The sequence below is a fragment of the Mustela erminea genome, chromosome 14 (genome assembly GCF_009829155.1).
Source record: "Mustela erminea isolate mMusErm1 chromosome 14, mMusErm1.Pri, whole genome shotgun sequence".
Lineage (NCBI taxonomy): Eukaryota > Metazoa > Chordata > Mammalia > Carnivora > Mustelidae > Mustela > Mustela erminea.
In genome coordinates, this window is record NC_045627.1 from 41,898,673 (window position 1) to 41,920,887 (window position 22,215).

Sequence of the window (22,215 nt, forward strand, 5' to 3'; positions counted from 1 at the left end):
ATGAATTTAGTGTCATTGTACTGACTGTAAGATAACAGTTACTGTATATTGTCTCTGTTTCTTTCTGGTCTGTTACTTTTAGGCTCTCTCTTAGGTTAGAAGACCCCTTTCAATATTTTCTGGAGGGCTGTTTTGTGTTTGCAAATTCTTTTAGGTTTTGTTTGTCCTGGAAGCTTTTTTAAATCTCTCATGATAGCCTAGCTGGATATAATATTCTTGGCTGCATGATTTTCTCATTTAGTGCTCTGAATATAGGATGCCAGTCCTTTCTAGCCTGCCACATCTCTGTGGATAGGTCTGCTGCCAATCTAATACTTCTACCACTGTCGATTACAGAGTTCTTGTCCCAAAGTGCATTCAGGATTTTCTCTTTGTCATTGAGACTTGTAAGTTTTACTATTAGATGATGGGGTGTTGACCTATTTTTATTGATTTTGAGGGAAATTCTCTGTGCTCCTGGATTTTGATGCTTTTTCCTCACCAAATTAGGGAAATTCTCTACTATAATTTGCTCTAATATATCCTCTGCCCCTCTCATTCTTTCTTCTTTTTCTGGGATCCCAATTATTCTAATATTGTTTCATTTTATGGTATCACTTATCTCTCAAATTCTCCCCTCATGGTCCAGTAATTGTTTATCTCTCTTTTTCTCAACTTCTTTATTCTCCATCATTTGGTCTTCCATATTACTAATTCTCTCTTCTGCCTTATCTATCCTGCCAGTAAGAGCCTCCATTTTTTTTTTTTAATTGTATCTCATTAAGCACTTTTTAAATTTCATCTTGGTTAGATTTTCATTTCTTCATTTCTCCAGAAAGGGATTTTATTTCTCCGGAAAGGGATTCTCTAGTATCTTCCGTGCTTTTTTCAAGCACACATAGCACTTTGATAATTGTCATTCTGAACTCTAATTCTGACATCTTACTAATATAAGATATTACATATTGATTAGGTCCCCGGCCATCGGTAGTACCTTTTATTCTTTGTTTTTGAGGTGAGTTTTTCTGCCTTGTCATTTCATCCAGAAAAGAATAGATGAATGAGAGAGCAAAATACTAAAAGGATAAAAATGGGCCCAGAAAAATATACACTAACACCAAATCAGAAGAGACTCAAAACTGGGGGAGAAGAAACGGGGGTGGGAGAATATATATATATATATATATATATATATATATATATAACAAAATAAAATATTATTTTATTATTTTATAATATTTTAATTTAAAAATTATATTTAAAATTTATATATATATATATATATATATATATATATATATATATATATATATATATATATATATATGATAGAATGGTGAATAGAACAGGACCACAAACTCGATTTTGGGTGTATTTTAAAGATTTTATTTATTTGACAGAGAGAGAGATCACAAGTAGACAGAGAAGCAGGCAGAGGGGGAGGGGGAAACAGGCCCCCCTCCTGAGCACAGAGCCCGATGCAGGGCTCGATCCCAGGATCCTGGGATCATCACCTGACTTGAAGGCAGAGGCTTAACCCACTGAGCCACCTAGGCGTCCCTGCCTCCCAAAATTTTAAAGAAAGGAAAATTTATAGATACAAAAATAAGGGTAAACATGGTGAAGGGATGGAATATGACCATAAAGATGAAAATTTAAAAAGATTCTAGAAAAGGAATTGATAAGAAGTTGGTTGAAAAAAGAAAAAAGAAGAGGAAAGAATGTGATCAGGCTGGAGACTAGAACAAAGCCATGCACTAGATTTAGGGTGTATTTTGATCTCTTAGAAGAAACTGTACCCCAAATTTTAAAGAAAGAAAATCCTATATGTATAGAAAAAATAAGTCAGAATATGACTATAGCAATGAAAATTTAAAAAAGTTTTTTAAAAAGGTATTGATAAGATAAAATAGTTTAAGCAGGTTAAAATAGATAAGATAATTTTTTTTTAATAGAAGAAGAAAAAAATAAAATTTAAGAAATTTAACTTTGGTAGACTAAAGAATCATGGGAAAAAATCCATGAATTCTGTGTTGCATTCTGCAAGCTCTGGAGTTTTGCAGTTCTCATTGATTTGTGAACTTAGTCTTGGCTGGGTGTTCTTGCTGTTCTTCTGGGGGTGGGGCCTATTGCAGTAATTCACAAATGTCTTTGCCTGAGATGGAATTGCACCACCCTTGCCAGGGGGCCAGCTAAGTAATCTGCTCAAGTTCACTCTGGGAGCTTTTATTCCCTGAATGCTTTCTGTAGAGCTTTGGAGGAGTAGAATGAAAGTGGTGGCCTCCCAGTCTCCAGCCCTGAGGAGCCAAGAGCACGGAGTCCCATTCCTCAGTGCACCCTCAGATAAAAGCAGTCAATCCCTCCTGCCTCCCTGGTCAGTGGCCGCACTCTGTGCTCATCCAGCCTGTGACAGAGTGTTTCAGTCTCTGGTGCATGGCCCCATTGGGAGTCTCCAAACACAGCTGATTCCCACACCCTGTTCCCTTGTGCTTTTCCCAGAAGAGAAAGGAGCAGGTTTCCCCAGATCTGCCACTTTTGGGGTCCTTGCTTGAAGAGCAGTGACCTGACTGTGCTTTGGATTACCATTTAAGGTAATCCCAAGCTGGCAGCTCCTCCTCGGCTCTGTCTCTGCAGCCAGCTTCCCTGCTCTGATACCTGAGAGCTCTGCCACCCTCAAGCACCCCTGGTCTTTTTATGACCCTGCATGTCCTGAGACCACATTGTCCCTGTGAAGGCTCCACCTCCCCCGCTTAGCCTCTGGAGTGCCATCCCTCAATGGGGCAGACTTCTAAAAGTTCCGATTTTGTGCTGGACTGCCTTACCACTTGCCAGGAGCTGGCCCCTTCCCCTCCCCTCTCTTTTCCTGTATATCACCTGGGATTCACTTCTCCAAAGGTCCTACCTTCCGTAAGTGGTTGATTTTCTGTTCATAGAATTGCTGCTCTCCTTCTCTTTGATTTGTTGAGTTTGTAGGTGTTCCGAATGGTTTGATAGCTATCTAGCTGAACTTCTAGGACCTGATGAAATTTAGATTTCCCACTCCTCCGCCATCTTGCTCTTCCCCCTACCTTACTGTTTTTTATTCCCTCCCCATTTCTTGACTTCTGGCTCTTACAATATAGGGCCATTTCTGCTCCTAAACTCCTCTGCTGTCCCCAACCCAATGTGTCTGTCATGAGACTTTCTGTCTTACTTCACAATGAAAAGCATGGTGCTTTCACCTGGGAGTGGGTCAGGAGTCTCCTTCTGTGGTGGGTTCTTTGGCTTCTAATTTAAACTTTCAGGTGACGGCAAATTTTCACCTTTGATTCTGGGAACATGGCTCACATGTGTTGTGTTGTGTTGAATTATAATCATTGTTTAGCCTGTTTTATCTTTGACATTAAAATTTTTTATTCATTTAGTCACCATACACTGATTTCTTCCTATATTTCTGGCAGTGTGTTGGGTACAAGGGTTAATAGTAAAGTTAATCTTGGAAAGTTAATACAGTTAATCTTGAAAGCTCTCTCTTAGGATGAATAAGAAACAAGCAAGGGCATAATCACTGTTTCAGGTCTTCATGTGTCATGATAGTGGTCAGGGACAAATTTCCATGATAATACAGAGCATGGGGTCATGCTACCAGTCGGTGACTCTTAATAAGTAGTATTAATCATGGTTATCCTTTCTTTTTTCTTTTTTTGATGAGTCAGAAATGCAACCAAAGCCTTCATTTTATTTTTCTTGGTATTCTCAGCACAGGGCTTGGCATATAGTAGGTGGTTATTAAATACATGATAACTAAATGAGTGATGCTTTTTCTTATGAAAGAAAATAAATGTTTTTAGAAGAGTCAGCTTTATACCACAGTTTCAGGGAATGAGTTGTGATGAAAAGTGAAGATTGCTTTTACTTGAAGGAGGCTGACAAATTTCCCAGACCCAGGATCACTTTATGCTGTGTATGATTTAAGGGTGAGTGAGCATGCCAAAGCGCTCCACTTGAGCTGAGTAATGGGGAATGAGTTGTAGAGATGTGGTCTTAGATGGTATTTTGCGAAAAATAGTAAGAGATTTATGGCTATTAAACAACTTTGTAGCTGCCCCCTTCTTGTTTTGAAGCCTGCCAAATCGCTCCTCCTGTGGTCTGTATCATATTCCTTCAGGGCATCCATGATGTTCAGAAGTATCCACTGGAATGCAGGTTTCCATGGAATGCACCCAGTGGGAAGGGACTTGAATTTTACATACTCCTCTGAAGACATTTGTTTCCTGCAACCACTGAGTGAAATTCTCACTTTGCAAGTCTCTTATGGAGTGTACTATACTTCCATTGACTCTTTTCCAGTGAGGTTGCCAAAGTTTTCCCTTCCTTCCTGCATTATGGAAATTGCATGTGTAGTATATTCATGACTATTATCATTACTGATGTGAGTTTAAAAAATTATCAGGAACTCCCCAATTGTGAGTAGGGAAAAAGGACAGAAACCTTTAGTATACTTTGACAAATCTTAGGCAGAAGGACTTACCAGGCTGGCATGAGCATTTCAAGCCTTGGTGTGAAGGGGATACATATTTACTATTATTTAGCAGCTTTTGCCAATCTATTGTCACACTCAGCAGCCTTAGGAAAAACAGAAATGGGATATTTCATTGCAAAAAAACAACCATAAGTGGCCTTAATCCATGCTGTGCAAGTGCTGGGAAGTTGTTAGAAGAAATTTCCTCTCCTTATGGGTTCATATAAATATAGGATGGTATGGATCAGAGAGGACACAGGAATCTTGTTTTTCTTTTTCAATTTTTTTGTTTAATTTTGAGAAATTTCAAAAATGTGGAGAAGTTGAAAAATAATGAACACATGTAATTACCTTTCCAATGGCAAGGGACAGAATTTGTATTTTCTAATATTTTGACATATTTGTTTCTAAGCTTTGTCTTTAAATAAAATAAATAAATCTTTTATATATACATGAAGGTCCTCCCACCCTGTCAGTCCCGGTCCTATTACTCTGTCTTCTGGCAGAGACAACCATTTTCATGAATATACTGTTTAACTTGTATAATTTTTAGATGTTTCCATACAAACATGATGTCAAAGAACTACACATATATAAATATTATACCACATTTATCATTTTGCAACTTGTATTTTCACTCCATGTTAAAATTTTCAAGTTGAGATACCTAAATCAGGTTTATTACTTTTAAATGCTAAATATTATTCTGTCATATGAATTTATAACATTTTATTTATCCATTTTCCTCATTGATAGGCATTTGAACTACTTCCAATTTATTCTGTTCTAAATAATCATGCAATAAACCTGCTTTATGTTCTCCTTCATAGACCTGAGTGAAATTTTTAGTGTATACATTTGAAATGGAGTTGCTGTACCAATTTTCAATTTTATTAGATATTGCTAAATTACTCTCCAAAGTAGTTGAACGAGTCTCCATTCCTGATGGCAAGGAACAAGAGGATAAAAGTTCTTTCTCTTTATTCTCCTTGGCGCTTGTTGCAAGACTTGAAAATTTGCCAGTATGGCAAGTGGAAAAATTGTGTCTTGTTTTAATATGCATTGCTCTTCAGACTAGTGAATTTGACCATCTTCTCTTTCATTCATTGACCACTCAGGTTTTTTCTCCTTTGAATTTCCTGATACTTCCATTGTCCATTTTTCTATCGTATTTTTAATTATTTAGGGTCATACGTATTCTGGATGCTAATATTTTATTGTATACATTACAAATATCTTCGGACAGAAGTGATTTAAAAAGTACAATGTAAAAGTATAATTCTCTGCCATAGATATGAGATTTGGTAAGGACTCAAAGACTTGAAAGGATTTGTAATTCTAAAGATTCAGATTTACCCAAATTTCCCTATTCCTATTTTAGGTATATCTTCTTAATCCAGGTAAAAGAAAACGTGATTTAAGCTTTTCCACTTATATTTCTATCATCTCATACTCGATATACTATGGGTATGTTGCTTCATATTCAAGAGAAGTTCTTTATTTTGCCCTGCTCATGCTGTTTTATTAGTAATGCATGCTAACCAATTGTGGCACTGGAGTTCCAAGGAAGTTCTTTATTTGGGGGCAGGTAGTGTGCAAGTTGAAGACATTGCCTTGTCCATTTGTTCCATATGATAATCATGCTTTTCTTAATTGTGCCTGCAAGCATAATATTCAGGGAACAAATTGAAAAGATCACATGGACTTCATTTTGATAAGAATCAAGTCAAAGAACTGATAGTGAGAATCTTAATTTGTAGAAGTTTCCCTAAACATCCAGCCATAGAAGTTCCAACTGAAAGGCACCCTTTGCAAAATTGTTCTTTTCCTGGATTCGTTTCCATGACTCAAGTTTATAAATGGACACTGAGCAGAAAAGTAATTAAATGCTAGGCATAGAACGATGACAGCGAAACAGAACTCGAGCCATACCAGTTTTGCTTTGACTACCACTGGAAATAAAAGTAAATAGCTATTTTACTCTTGGTTATAAAGCTCTAATGTTTTGCCCAGTCAGAGGTATTTGCTGAAAGGTAGTTTCTTCCAGTAATTTTAGGAAAAGCTGTCATCAAATTGTCAACAGCCCAAATTGAGATTAAACTCACTAAGAAATATCACAATATAGCAACCTAAAACTCATACTGGAATTGTAGGCCTTTTTAACATTGAGGTGGAATAGAAACACTGACAGAGAAAGAAACTATGGCCTTCTACTAAGGAAGAATGGTAGATCTGTGGAAGGACAGCCCCTATTACTTCGTCCCATATATCCTGCCACAAGTATTGACTAGGTGCTATATTTAGAACACTGTCACTGTGTCTCATTTATAATGTGGGGATTACAGGAGACCCTAACTGTCAAGTGGAGGGACATGTGGTGAATTTAGTATTTGAAATTTAATCTAATTTCTGACTCTATTATGTTCTTGCAGCATCCTAAATATCTAATGGTGTAGTATCTAGCAAGTCTTGTCTACTTTTTAAAAGAATTTTCTTAGTGACTGAACTTTTATCTTTCTGGACCCAATACCCTTGGATCAAGCTTTAAACACCACATATTTCCCTTGGAGCTGGAGTGAAGTAATGCTACCTGAAGTCTGTCTCTACCTTAGGGACAGAGCTTCTGATTCTGCCCCATTCAGAACTCTTTCTGTAAGTCTCCAGTGAAAGCCGCTTAATCAAACATCTCAAATGTCAGAAGCGGGGTTTAAAGGGTTTTTCTAGCAAGTAGGTTTAATCTCCTACTTAGTTTTGATTCCTATAATGTAGATAATCTCTTTGGAGAAAAAGGCCTGCTCCTAGCAGGGCAAATATATCCCATAGAATGTATTTCCTATTCCAGAAAGAAAAATGTAGCATTAATGAAATTTACTTTTTCTTGAAGCTTGGAAAGGTTGTAAGCTTAGGATTTTGATCCTAGCAGATGTTCTTTTTTGGATATTTAAAAAAAAAATAGCATTTGATTCGGAAGTCTCAGTAAGAATTGCAGTGGTGATGCTTTTTGCTATAAGCAGCCACACTCTGAATGTGACAGACTGGTCATTGTTTCTGAGAGATAACTGACCCCATTCCTGTAGCCCTTTGTTCCTGGCCTCATCCCCCATGGCTGTAGAGCTGAGGAGAAAGAAAGATAGCACCACTTACACATACGGGTCACACTGTATATAGTTTGATGGTTAAAGAGCTGTTTGTGTACAATAAAAAATCATCTTCAAGGTATATTTCATATCATTTTCTTTGAGGTGTTGGAATGGCAAAATTTTATTGATAACCACTACATCCCAAATTTTAGATGAATTTTTCAATTCTGGTTAAGCTTAACCAGAACCCCAACTGCAAGATACACAGTGGTTTATATCCTTCAGGATGGTCCCTTTCTGCTGCTTGAGCCGTCAGCTTCTGTGTGTCTCTGTGCGACGGGGCCCACACCAACCTGCCCTGTTTTTCCCGTCCATCCTACAGCAAAGCTCAGCGTCCTCACTGGTTTCCAGAGAAATCCACTCATCGTTAACATTTAATCTGTAGGAAGTACTGGAAGAAGGCCTGTGACAGAACCCTAACTCTATACCATTTCTGGCCTTTTCCTTTTCTTCCTCCTTTTGGTTCATGAAATAAACAGTCCCCTTGACTCAGGGCCCTTCCACCTGTCACAAGGCTTCTTGAAGATTTGGATGCCACCCTACACTTGCCAGAACGTTGTCTCAGCACAGACAACTCCTGCTTCCAAAGGAGAGTTTTGGTTGGTAATATTTCTTCCAGGCCCAGATCCCTAGGAGGCATGTTTGGTAAATAAAGACATTTAGCGTTTGGTGTTACTTCATGTTGACATTTTCTTTTATTACACAGGCTTCCAGCGACCGCGTCACAGCTTCTCCAGAGAACCACTATACACCCCTGCCTGCTGCTTCAAGGGATCTCACCAATCACCGAGGTAGGAACTTGACTTTTTATTGCTCTTAGTGGTTGCAGGGAGGGACACTTGGCTATGCAGAGCTCTGGGCTCATTATTGCTGTCTCGGCACTTTAGAAGGAACACAGTGCTTTTCAAGTCCTTGATGAGAAAACCATACCTGTCAAGCCTAGCGATTTTAACTCATATTAAACAGAATTTAGTGGTGGTCTACTGGGAAGGCAAATAAATCCATGCTATAATATTATTTTGTGATTTGTTTTTTTTTCTTTTTTTGCTTTAAGTAGAAATTATAGTACTTAAAAATTGCTAAGTAGATCATTACCTGCAGTAAAAGTGATGGAGAAAATTGTGAAACTCACTAATATTTGTAAAAAGTATCATTGTTTTGGGAGTAGTATAGTTGAAATCTGTAATTTCAAAATGAATGAACTCTACATTACAGCTAAAAAGAATTCCAGTTTGCCTAACAACATTGCAGAGAGTCAGTGCACAGTTTTCCTTAAATTATCTGATCTCCAAAATATTAATTTGGTTTACCCAGTGTTTCCAAAGTCATGAATCTCTATTGTCATCTCTAGTGTTTGCATGGAATATAATTTAAAACTGCCTTGTTCCTAAGCTGGTTGCTTAGACCAGGACTGTATTGTCACCTTTGTTGGAACTAGAGGGACAGGAAGAGCCATACAGTATAACTTGTTTATTTTATCCTGGTTATGACGACAGCCATGTTTCTTAATTGTGAATCTACCCTCCAATGGTAAGGACAGGCTTCATTTGAGGGCATTCCATACTTAAATAGTATTTCTACAAGCAGGAAATTCCCCTCATACATTTAGGGAACACAGAGGAAGTACTGGCCCAGGTCTGTCATGCCAACTACGTTGTAGGCTGGGTCGGTAGAAACAAAGACTGTAGAGAGGCTCAGAAAGTGATGAAGTTGTGCTCAGAGAAGACCTGCGGGCTCTGGGTAAATGGCACACTCCTATTCTGCAGGAAATAATCAAGAGTATGATGCAGGATTCCAGATGTCTGTGATTTGAACATCACAGTTGCCTATTTGATGTCTCAGCACAGTAGAACTTTTTTGCATTTACATTTATTTTGGTTCAATTTTGATTCTGTTCATTAAGGGTCAGTTTTGTGAAAATCAACTTTGCTCAAAGGCAGGTAGAACGAATAACTGCTAGTGTGCTATATTTTGAGGGGCATGTATAGATCTCCTTCACTGAATGTCCTTATGGAAGTGTCAAACATATTCCTCTAGAGACTTTTTTTTTGAGAGGGGATGGGAGTTCCCCTAAGTAAATAATAATACCACATCTAGACAGAATAACAAATTCACTCCAGTGTTATATCCTCATGGATTTATTTAGTGGTTTCTTATATTTGAATAAAGGTATTTTTAATCTATAGCCCATTGAGTATAATACAAAGGAACTGAGGGCTCAGAATCCTTAAGCCTACTTATAAAAGTTGATCTAGCTATGAAATTGAGATTTCACAACAGAAGGACATGATCAGATCAATGATAAGCCTCCATAATAGGATGAAGATCATTTGTCACTGTAATGGTAAAATAAGAAATCTGAATCTTAGAGTAAAGGAATTTAAGAATTAAGATTTGAAGGTATGTTGAGAATATTTGGAATATGAAAAAATGGTCAAGGGTTTGGAATTAAAACAAGTGCCCTTCAATGACATCAGAGCCCAGCATCAATGGGAACATTGCTGTTGAAAAGACCCAGCAACAGATATCTCAGTTTTACTGAAAAATACACCTATAAATTTAATGCTCTGGTTGCTTGATCAACGCTACGGACCTGAGAGTGAAAAAAGGCAAGCTAGCATCATGAAATGATGGGTAGGTCTTTGGGCCTCTGGTCATGTGGACATCACTAAAGAGAGAGCCAAAGAAGCTCATTTAGGTTGAATTATTACAGGACTGATCCATGTAGGGAAGAGACAACACTGATCTTTTTAGCTTGGCATGAACCATATGATAACAAGTGGGGAAAGCCCGATTTTTAGGCACCCAGAATGAAACTGCTTAATGCCACCTTACTTTTTTTTAAAAAAGATTTATATATTTATTTTAGAGAGAGAAAGAAAGAGTGTACATGAGTGGGGAGAGGGGCAGAGGGAGAAAATCTTCAACTGAGTTCAGAACCCAATGCAGGCTCCATCTCACGATCCATGAGATAAGACCTGATTTGAAACCAAGAGTGGACGTTCAACTGACTGAGCCACCTGGGTGCTCCATTACCACCTTGTTTTTTATGTTAAAGTTAGAGAAATTATTCTAAATTTTTGATCGTATAAGTCACCAAACTATTTGACTATCATTTATCAATACCTTTATGGAAACTGCTTACAAATGCTTATCCAGAGAGGCTCTTTCACATTGTGAAGGCAAATTACATCAGTTCTTGCCCAAGTGAAATCCTCCACGAAGTCTGAAACGTGGTCTAAAAAATCTTAAGTGGAAGTTCTATTTGCAAATAATTTTTTGATTCATCCAGTTCCCAATCTCTTTTTATTCCGCACCAACAACTACATAAACCAGTGGGCAGTAGTTCATGTGCAAATTGCTATTTTTCTATACATGCCATTTTCCCTTTACTTGTCCTTTTATGTTACTTCCAATGTCGAGTATGATAGACCCAAGATTCGTGTCTTAAGGACTGTAGATTCAAATGCAAAGGAAATCTGGGCCCAGAATAATTATCAGGAAATGGGAGACTCTTGTTTTTCCATCCGTAATTTACAGTTAACCCATGCATTGTAGGGAGAATAATACACAATACTTTTTGACTTCTTGTATGAATTTTTTTCTATATTGATTTGTCTCCTTCCTGAGGTGCTTTAAATATGTGTTTCTATCTCCTTAGTGCAATTTTTTATATTCTGCTTTGTGTGAAAGAGGTCAAGTATATGTAGGTCTTGAACTTGTCATAAGTGAAAGCTCCCTAAAGGGAGTAAAGAGTCTCATCTTTCTTCTCTTGCACATCACTGACTCCTGCGCATCCTTCAGGCATCAGCCTAACTATCACAGCTGTAAGGGAGACTTTTCCAATCCCACCCCACACATTTATATTAGGTCAGTGTTCATTTTTCAGACTTTATTTTCCAGTGTCTTCCTGGACAGGCTGTAAGCTGTTGGAGACAATAGAAGATAGTGTATCTGTTTGCTCACCACTATACCTGCAATGCCTGGCACAGGGCCTCCTGCTTTTTAGGAGCTCAAGAAATATTTGTTCAGTAAAGGATGAATGGTAGAAGCCCAGGGAAAAGTCAGTAATTTAGATGCCTCTGTAAGATAACTTAATTGTGTCTGAGAAAGGAGACCCATCTTCCTTTGGGATTGAGTGATAGGGGAAGGAAAGGCCAGCCTGTGGACCTCAGACCTCAACCCTGTTGCTTTCATAAACCCCAGTCACCACGGTTGGGCCCATATGTATTGATTCATTGTCCAACGGCGGCATTTAGCCACATTGTATAACTTCCAAGTAGATAATAATTTTGATGTCATAATGTCATAATTTTTAAACTCTGGTGTTTTGATGGTAGGAAATAAATAGGATGAATTGAAGCAACTAAGGGAATTATTTTACTTGTAACAGCTCTCAAAGAAGGGGCTGGACTCTGCCATAAGGTGCAGGCAGTGGTATGGATGTGGTTTTAGAATGGTACTCCTGAAATCTCTCTGAGAATTCTGCTCTAGGTCTAAACATGTCTTTGAAGTCTACTGGGGCCATGGGGCTGTGTCAGGAATCTCAGTTATTACCTAGTGGTGGCCTGCTTACTATATCCTCTGTGGGTATCCACATTAGAAGGAGCATTGGAGTGTTTGTTGGAGAAATGTTTCTTTAAGTATGTTATGTGCATAGAACATACACCTGCATATCAGGTATTGCCACTCTTTATCTGGTACCTGTTAGAAATGGGATTTGCAATTAAGTAAACCACTGCATCTTTTGGGGAGAACATTTCTATTTAGTGAGTTGACCATATCATCCTCAAGACAACCCTATAAAGGAGGGAGGGTAGGTATTACTATTTCCATTTAACAGAGGAAAGCACCAAGAATTGCTGGAGGAGACTTAAGTCACTCGGTGACAGAGGCAAGATAAAAAACAAACACACAGATTTCTGTGTCCTTGATTCCCAGACCATCCCTGACATTTGTCCTTGACACAGGATATATGAAGCAAATGCAGGACTGACTGGGGCATTGTGCTAGATGGAAGAAGGAAGTACAGGCAGAGAAATGGCCTGGAAATGCCACTGCCCGGGGTGAATTTCTACAGCCTTTGCTAAGACTGCAGCGAAGTATAGCGACCTTACCTCTTCTGTGAAAAGAATTGTCTGTTACTCTCTTTCTCTCCCTTATTTTAAATTACAAATATATAAATTCAAGAACAGAGACAGTTTGAAAAACCAAAACAGAAGATAGTATCACATCAGTCTGAATTCAGATAGGGAAAATAGAAGGCCCACTATGGATTCACATGATGAGGGGGTTTAATGTAAGGAATGAGCAAGGGGCTGGTCCAGTCAGGGAGGACCCCACCCAGAATCCAAACCTTGTAAGGAAGCTGGGGATTCTTAAGAGCTTGCTGAAGTTTCTGCACATGTCAGAAACACCTGGGCACCTCCTACTGATGTTCTCCATCTGCAGCAGCCATGTGGGAGTGATTCTCAAGAAGTCCACTTGGACACCGCTTCAAACGTTAGATCTACCCAGGCATTGCCCTGTTCCTCTTTCTCTCTGGATTTCTAAGTCATACTCCAGGGTCTCTCTTTGCCTCATTCTAACCTAGAACCACATGCCAAGGGAAGTCTTAGAAAGGCAGTTTCTAGTTCATCCTCTGAGCTGCAGAGAAAGCCTGAGAAGAGGGTAGTGGTGATGCCAGGTGATAACAGGCAGTGACCCGACTTTGCGAGTAGTGATCACACAGAGGGATCCCATTCCAGGGCATTTGTGTGTGCATTTTACAAAGTAATTGCAAGCCTAGTGAATGTCCCTGAATTACTATTTTTTTTCTCTGATGCTTATACAGTCTTGAGGGTATGCCATCCTTACCTGGTCATATTAAACATCGGACTTTAGATGTATGAAAGAAAGAAGGAAGGAAGCTGAAAGGAAATCTATGGAAACGTGCTTGGAGATCGTAGCCATCCTCCTTCCGCCTATCCTTGGCAGCCTTGCCATGACTTCTGGTACACTAGTTAGGTGCTCATCCCCTTCTCCAGCCAGGGCTTGGTCTATTTGTGTTTGAAATTGATTGCTGGGATTGTCATAGAATGATTTACATAGCAACTCATCATAATTAGTTATCGTTTGCAGTTTCCTTAATGTGAGTTGCATTTTATGCTTAGGAATTGATTTTTCTGTATATCTCCATGAAGCAGCTCGATGTGTGCCATCCAAACAAGAAGAAAAAGAAGGGAAGAAAAACTGCAGGCGTTTTTTATTTTTATTTTTTAAACAGTTTTAGCATGAGATATCATAAAATACATTTTCACAGAAGCCATAAATACAGAGTGTTTTGCTTCAACTATTTAAATAAGCCAAACTGAAATGAAGAAGAGGAAAATTAATGGATGTGTGTGAAGAAGACGTGGCAATGTAGGGAAAGATGTTTGGGATGGGGAGATGTTGCCCAGAAAAACCGTATGCCAATGAGCAGAATACTTTTGGGAGGGCTCAAGATGGGGCTGCTAGATAACCAGACTGCTCATCACAATTTGTTTTAGGCTTAGATGATTTGGAGGCAATCTGTCTCTTTCAGACAACTTAATTTTTTTTTTTTTTATAGTCGTACCATCTTGCCATGTCAACCTATAGGGAAAATAGAAGGCTTACTATGTATATCACATGTTGAAAGCTAAGTAGGTTTGATCATTATAAGCAAAATCTACAGAGAATAGTAGCATAGACTCAATGAAAATAGATACAGTTGTTTAGGCTATCTTATTAGTTTAGCATCGAGGTGTCTTTCTGTCTATTGTTCTTTGTTCTCACTGACCATTGAAAAAGACGAAATAAGCAATCTGATGGCTATGGTGACTTTGCCAAGGACGTCCCACCTAAGATCGGGCCCTAGACTAAAGCAACCTGCTTATTTCTTGCTTTCTGTCTTCCAAAATATTTTGATTATCTTTTCAAAGGAGCTAACTATCAGATGATTTCTCAGAAAACATCACTGAGTCATTGAAGGTTCACAGAAGTATGGCGGATCCAACTTTTCTCCATAGAAAGTGTATTAAAATCTGTGGAAGAGAAAGGGAGGGAGAAGAAATAAGAAAAAAAAAATCACTTTAGCAATTGGCTAGGATGGCCTCCTCACTGCTGACAGGGACATCTTTCTTCTTCGGGTCCTGCTAGATAAGTGCATGGCCTTGGCTCTCCTCTTTCAGACTCCATGCCGTGGCTTTGCCCTGGCTGCCTAGGGAAAGAGTGTGTTGGTTCCTTGTGCAGAGCTATTATTAGCACTTTCTAATTATGTAAAATGCTTCCTCTGATGACATTTCAACAGAACCCATTACTTTAGTTTTCTTTCCTTCATAATGCTTTTATGGGCTTATAATCTTGGTGGAATTCTCAGATGCTGAGAGATGCTAAAGTTTCCTTTATTTAATCGAGGTGACTAGTGATTTGACAGTAGTGGTTGACAGGTTTATTTTATCTGTGTGGCAGTGGGAGTCTATTTTCAGTGTGTGCGCTCTGTTCCAAAGTAAAAGGACTTTACTAAGTGCTGAATAAATTGTACTTTCCTTTGATTCTAGACCTTGCTGAAATGGTTTAAAAACTCTAGTCTGGGTCATCAAATTCATCTCTCTGCTGCTTTGCAGGGTCAATAGCTTCACTCTGTACCGAGCAGGGCTGGGTGGATTGGAATGGAGGGTCGTGTAGATTAAAACTTCCGCATATATATAGATAGATGTGCATGTGTGCGCTCGCTGTCTGGGAAGGTGGCAGTGATGGAAGAGTAAGCCAAGTGGAATCTGAAGATGGATGAATCTGTTAGACTATTACCAAGACTGGCATGGACTTCAGCCAGGAACTTTAAGCAGCCTCCTTTAAGCATTTGAAATCCATAGGGGTCCATTTCCTATCTTTTTTTCTCCAAGGATGATTTTTCATTTGCAGTCTCAATGATTGCTTTATTTCTACTCTTTGGGCAGAATTGTTGTGTGCTCAAAGATACAGAGGAGCTATGAATTTGGCTCTTCTGTTTTGGAAGCAAAGCAAAGAGGGAAAAATGGAATCATGTCTTGTACTCCCAACAGGGGCAAACTTTACTTCTGCAAGATAAGCGATAACCCTTCTCCTAAAAGACAGTCCAAATAAAAAATGGAGTTGAAAAAATGTTCCTCTCTCTTAAAACATGGAGAGTCTGGGATGGATAGGATTGAAGATTCTAAATATCCTGAACTTTCAGAGTCATGGGCTGTTTCTTATCCCTTCTGTTGCAGGTGAAGAATTGAGGCGTGGCCAAATATGACTTTTGCAGTGACAAATATTGCTCTGAGCACCTTCATTTTAGGAGTCCTCCAGCATCCACTGCCTTTAGAATCCACTGTGTACAAAGTACTTGTTAGGGTTTGCCTTTAGTATCTACTGTGTACAAAGTACTTGTTAGGGTTTATGGAATAGTCAGAAAGAGAGAGCACGGTATCTGTCTTCTAAGAATTTATGGTTTGATTGAGGACATTACCAAAATGGAACAATGCCAACCAAACTAGATATCATATATTATATAAGTGAGAGTTGCCTTACTTGGTAAAAGCTGTAAGTTCTGTACATGTTTGGAAAATATAGGAATCAGTAAAGATTAGTATAGTCAGGCATGCATGACTGTTTGGAGGATGTTGGCCTTGAGCTTTAAAGGAAGTAAGTCATGAGTGCATGGAGGGCAGAAGAAGGGCATCCCTACCCCCACTCCACTCACGAAAAAAGGGAATGGGTAAAGAAGCAGTGCAAGGGTAAGAAGAGGTAGAAGTGAATGGAAGAAGGGACCTAGTTTTGAAAAAGTAAAAAATGGGTTTATGTGTGTAGCCTGGATCCATATTATGGCAGGCCTTGAGTAGGCAGGAACATCTAGATTTGATTTAAAGCTGTGCTATGGGATTATTATTTGCAAGCAGTAGGAGGGGAGAATTGGAAAGAAAAGAGTCTGGAATCGAGGAGGCCACTGTGGGATCACATTGAAGTTTTAGAAGCTTTGGATTTCTTGATACCAGACTATGTGGCTGCAGACTGTACCGCCTCGAAAGAGCAGGTTTCTAGCAAAGGTAATTTAGGAAACAACTTGGTAACAGATGGGGAAGACAGCTGGGTCCAGGACACTGCCAGTGGAGCAGGGGTGAGGGCAACGTAAAGGGAACCTTATGGCCACTATGGAATCGTTGTTCAAGGTTGCTGATGGTTTAGTCACAGGGTGTATCTGGCTCAGGCATCAGAGTAAATGGACAGTTAGTGCATTTCCATTTCCATCTCCACCTTACTCAAAGTATTTTTTGGTGTTGGCTTTTGAAACCAAATCTGAGAGCCCAGCATCAGTTAGGATAATGTTGAAATAATCTAGCATTGATGATGAAGACCTGGGGTGTCTGGCTGGCTGACTGAGGGAACAAAGAAGAGTAGGATTATGAGAAACATTTTGTAGCAAATGCAATAGACTGACTTAGGGACTGATTATGTTTGGAGATGCTATGAGAGAACAGAAGGCTGAGAGGAAGCTGGCATGGTGATGGGAAGCTGTGGTCTCCGCCTGTAGGTGCTCTCCTGCTTCCCCCGTGCAGTGCGGGATGCTCCCCTATTACTGGTGCATAAACTCTAATCTGGCCTGTTAAGTGGGAGGCTGCTGGGATTAATGTAGTGGGTTCATAGCAACAGGAACAAACAGACAATAAGCAGGCAGAGCAGCCACAAAAATTTGTTCTCATTCCGATCTTTGGCTCAAGATGAGCTACATTCTTTCAAAAAAACTAGTAAGTGCCCAGTGTATTTTATTCCCAAATCTTGGGTTTCTGGAAGGAGAACTATTAGAAGCCAATGGTTTCGGTCTAGAGGGGTCTGCTGAGAATGCTCTGCCCAGCATTCACCTCCCCATCCCAGTTCTAATTCATTTGTTTCCCTGTATCTTATAGAAGACTTTACCCCTGCCCCAGGTTTTTCCTCATGCAGAGATTTTACAACCTTTTTGGAACAAATAAACAAACATCTGGAATCATGTGGTACATTTAATTAAAAAGTTTGCATTTGGCCAGAAATGGTAAAATCATGAAAAATGGCCTGTCGGTGAGCACAAGAAGGCCAAACAATGACGTTGTTGGCTGCAAACGGATTGAAATTGAGTGAGGTGAACACCTGCTCAGTTCAGCAGGCTGTCCTCCAGCTTACCCCTCCCAGCCATGAATATTTACAGCTCTGGTTCTTGATCCATTCTAATGAAATTTTTGGTTGGGGCTGGTTGAGGGAGAGGGCTGTTACTTTTCCAATAACCTCAGATTTGATGGGATACATGTACTTTATAAAGGGTGCAATATTGGACTTTTTGACTCTTCACTTCCCTTAATCAGAATTCCATATGCTTCAGGTCACTGTGGGGGCCTGTTTCTGTTTCTTCAATCAGTCAGCCAACCCCCCCCCTTTCTTTTTTTAGAGGAACCCTGCACTGGGGGTTGGGTTGTAGGAGATGCAAAAGAAGCCCTGGGCTCTTGCCTTCAGGAATCCTATAATCTAACTCTGGAAATAAGGCCCAACACACAGAAAGCAGAAGTCAAGCTACAAGGGTACAGAGGAGGGAAATTTGGTGAGGAAAGAACAAAGTGTTGGGAGGTAGCCTTGGGGAAAGGTGAGAACTAAGTTGAAAGCAAATAGGTTGGAATGAGAAAGTTGATCATATCACTTGGGAGTGGCCATCCCCAAGTTCTTTCTACTCAGGCATATAGAAAGGTCGTCTTTTATAAACCTACAAAATAAGAGAGAGGAGTGTGTCCTTGATACAGAAATGCAGTTTTAAAACAGGTCCTCCATCCCCTCTGTCTCCACTCACCTATTTCCACCCATTTATTGCTCCTAAGGACTTTGAATATAAAAAAAAAGCCTAAAGACATCCCTGGAATGAAACCATCTGTAGAGGTGACACACCTGGAGGAACTCTCCCTGGGTGGTTTCAGGGTGTGAAAGAGACCTTGGAGGGAGACCAAGTAGAGTTCTTGTTTAATTTCTGGCCATAGTCCAGAGGAGCAGTGTGTGAGATATAATCTTAAAGCAGGGGTTAGAGATGACAATTTGAAGTTTCTGATTAGCTTCTTCTGTGTGAAGCATGTGCATGGTAAAGCAAAATAGAAATTTGTTTGCATATTAAGAGAAGAGGATTGAAACTATCTGGCTTTATAGAGTATAGTGCTCTGATATGTCTTGCACTCTAGAATTCATACCCAGGATGAAGTTATTCTAAGATGAATAGTTTTTTCTTTTTGTCAGGAATACAATGGAAATAGCCGGAGGGTTGAACATACAGTGGGCGCCATCCAGGTTGGATCTGAGGAAGGGATGAGTATTGTTGAAGTTGAGTGTCAGTTGGCGAGGGAGATTGGGAAGTCATCATTACCCAAGGGCTTTTACTGAAGGATACACTCATCTGTCTTTGTGAGTGGAACAGTGTAGCCTGAAGGAAGTAAAGTGAAGCAGCAACTTTCAAATCCAATCAGGATTTGAAACCCAGACCCAGGGTTTTTCTAGATCTATGTTCATTTAGCTTTATCATAAAATAAAACCAGGGTTTCACCTTGACCCCACCGGACTTGTGCAAGCCCAGAAAGATACAAGGCTTTGCTGGAAAAACACTCCACTGTTGTCTGAGGCATTCTTAGTCCTCCACTCTTTATTATTCTTGTGCATCTGTTTCTTTAAATACTCTCTGCAGAAGCATTAGCATGAAAATAAAAGAGTACAGCAACTTGGAATTTTCCATTTGTAGCTTCCTTAGTCTGTGGGGTCAAAGTTCTATCCTCAGGGATGCTAATGCAAACTCTGTGTGCTGTTCCAGGGCAAATGTTTCCCCACTAAAAGACAAGAGGGGGTGGGGAGCCAGGAAAATAATGTAATTCCAATTCCTAAACACAGACTGCCTAGAGATTCCAATTTAAATTGCTGCTCCCCTACTCTTATTCCCACCCTCCCCCAAAGACAAAAACTTTCCTGTTGTGAGGACAGACATCTGTGTAAGAGCAATGAAAACAGTCTTCTCTCTTGTGGATTAGCTCTTTATTCCTTTATTTATCTTGCTCTACTTCATCAATTTCTTCACAATCAGGAATAGTCAAAGAGGATAACATGCAGTCCCTTTCTTTGTTTTTGGTTAAAGAAATACGTATAACCATCCTCACCCCCAAATTTTCTTCTTCCTCTTCTCAAGAGAAAAGCGTTTCTTGTGTCTTATTTCTCTCTTTTTATATGCCCCTTTGGAATTTTTCTAGAACTTCATACAATGTACAAATAACCGAAGTCTCCTGGACCAGGTTAGGCAGGGTAGTAAATGGTGGCATATCTGGAAGATCATAAAGCATAACGAGAACAACAACAACAGTACAAAGAACATGTCCTAAAGCCTCCTTTTCTTCTTCTGAATCCCTAGAAATTTATTAATTCAAGAGCTACCCACTGAGCACAAACTATGTACCAAGCACTGCTCTGAGCATAGGTCTAGAGTGATGAATAAAGCAGACAAAAATCTTGGCCTTCTAAGAGCTTACATTTCTACTGAAAAAGAATCAAGATAAAAATAAGAACAGTGTAGAGTATGATAGAGATAAATACTAAGAATAAATACTGTGATGAAAACAAAAGCAGGCAAAAGAGAGGAAGGAGTGTGTGTTGGTAATTTGAGATTTGATAGCCAGAGCCATCACCCCTGAGAAAGTGGCATTGGAGTGTCAGTATAGCTGGGGTAAGGAATCTAGCAGAGGAGAATGTGGTGAGGGGGGGAACATAGATGAAGTCAGGACTTTAGCATCTTATAGCCCATTTACTGTCCCTTAAGCAGGAAGCCATTTTTTTAAGGCATTCACTGAAATGATAGAAATGATACATTCTACTTTCTCTAGGGGAAAGGAAAAACAAAAACAAAAACAACCAATAATTAACTGGAAAAGAAGATCAGAACCTATGTAGATTCTCTGCAAGAGAGATTAAAGGGTAAGATTAAAGAGATTCATTACAGCTTTGATGCCAGAGAGTTTAAAAATATAGGACAAGCTTCAGGACTTTGCTAAGTGCAGGGAACTACTGGCAGGCTTGAGAGCAGCCAACATGTTAGACCTCCATAGTGAGAGTCACACGGGTCAACCCATCTGTACGCCTGTCCCCATCCCTGGCAAAAATCACTCAGCTGAGCTATCTCCAAGCCAGAGGAAACAAGGTTGGGCAACTGGGTGTGTAAAGTAAGGTGTCAAGAGTTGGTAGAAATGTAATAGGCATAATAAATGTGGATGAACTAAATTAAAAGTACACTCTCAGACTTGCTAAAAAAGAAAATGTAAAATAAAATACTTTTTAAAGAAATAAATACAGTAAAATAACATAGGAGTTTGAAAATAAAAATTACAGGGATTAGAGAAGAACACAAAACTTTAGATGCTAGAAACAAAACCCGGTAATAAGAATGTTAATTTCAGAAAAAGTAAGATTCAAGACGGTGATTGAAATGATGAAGAGGGATATTTTGTATACTTAAGAAGATAAAATAGGAAGCTGTAAAATTCATGAAACGCAATACATCTAGCAACATGGCTTTGAAATACATAAAGAAAAACTTCTAGAAATACTTGACAAATTCACAATCCCAGATGAAAACTTTAGCATATTTTCCATAGAAAATGACAGCTAACAGAACAGAAATTTCACATCGATGTTTTATTAAATAGAAAACAGAATAAACATTCTTTTATGAACTATATGGAACATTCACAAAAACTATACACAAATTGAGTCCAAGTATAATTTGCCCAGTTCAGATTAATTGATCATAACTCAATAAAATTAGAAATTAGCTTCAAAAGGAAGACCTTCTAGAGGGGCTGGGGCAGGGTAAAGGAAATTTGACTTACAGAATTAGAAAGAAATGAAACTTTTAGTTTTATGAGGAAATATAAATATAAATTACTCTTTAAGAGGAAGTGGAAGTGACAGCACCATAGTATATTAAAAACTGTGGGTTGTAGCCCAAAATGTAATTAAAAGATTTTGTTCCCTTGAAAATATAAAAATGCAACAAGAAATTAAAAAAATCTTTTTAAATGGGCTGAGTTTCCAGAAATTTTAATTAAGCAACAACAAACCCAATGCCATATGAAATGACTGAATTAAACCGAAACTTAATAAAACAGAAACAATATATTATACACTTTATCAATAGTACCAACAGATAGTTTATTTTTTCAAAGATGAACCTAGCAAATCTAAAGAAAAACTAGAGATGAATATCTAACTTAGGAATAAGAAGAGTAAAAACTCTGTTTTTATCAATAAAATTTAAAAATCTAAAACAGGCAATTTTAAGGCAATTATAATTACCAATATTGTCTCAAGGAGGAATACAAATCTAAATAGAGAAAAAGACTAGAGAAGAAACTGAAAAAAATCATCATATATCCCTCAAAGAGGAGAAACTTCCTAAATTTATTCTAGAAAATGAAAAACAATGAACATTTCTCTTTTCATCTAACTAGGATTCCATAAGTGACATAAATAAGATAATGAGCACACATTAAAATGAAACTGTAGGTCATCATCTTTTACAAATGTGGT

The 22,215-nt window shown here is 38.7% G+C and overlaps 1 protein-coding gene across 3 annotated transcripts in view; it reads left to right on the plus strand.

Moving 5' to 3' along the window:
• LRMDA (leucine rich melanocyte differentiation associated) overlaps positions 1-22,215 on the plus strand; it is a 1,046,803-nt gene that overhangs the window by 831,194 nt on the left and 193,394 nt on the right. For all 3 annotated transcript variants that reach the window (XM_032314126.1, XM_032314125.1, XM_032314127.1), the window contains one exon: positions 8,327-8,411. In XM_032314126.1, the coding sequence (XP_032170017.1) occupies positions 8,327-8,411 (85 nt within the window). The remainder of the gene's footprint in view (positions 1-8,326; positions 8,412-22,215) is intronic.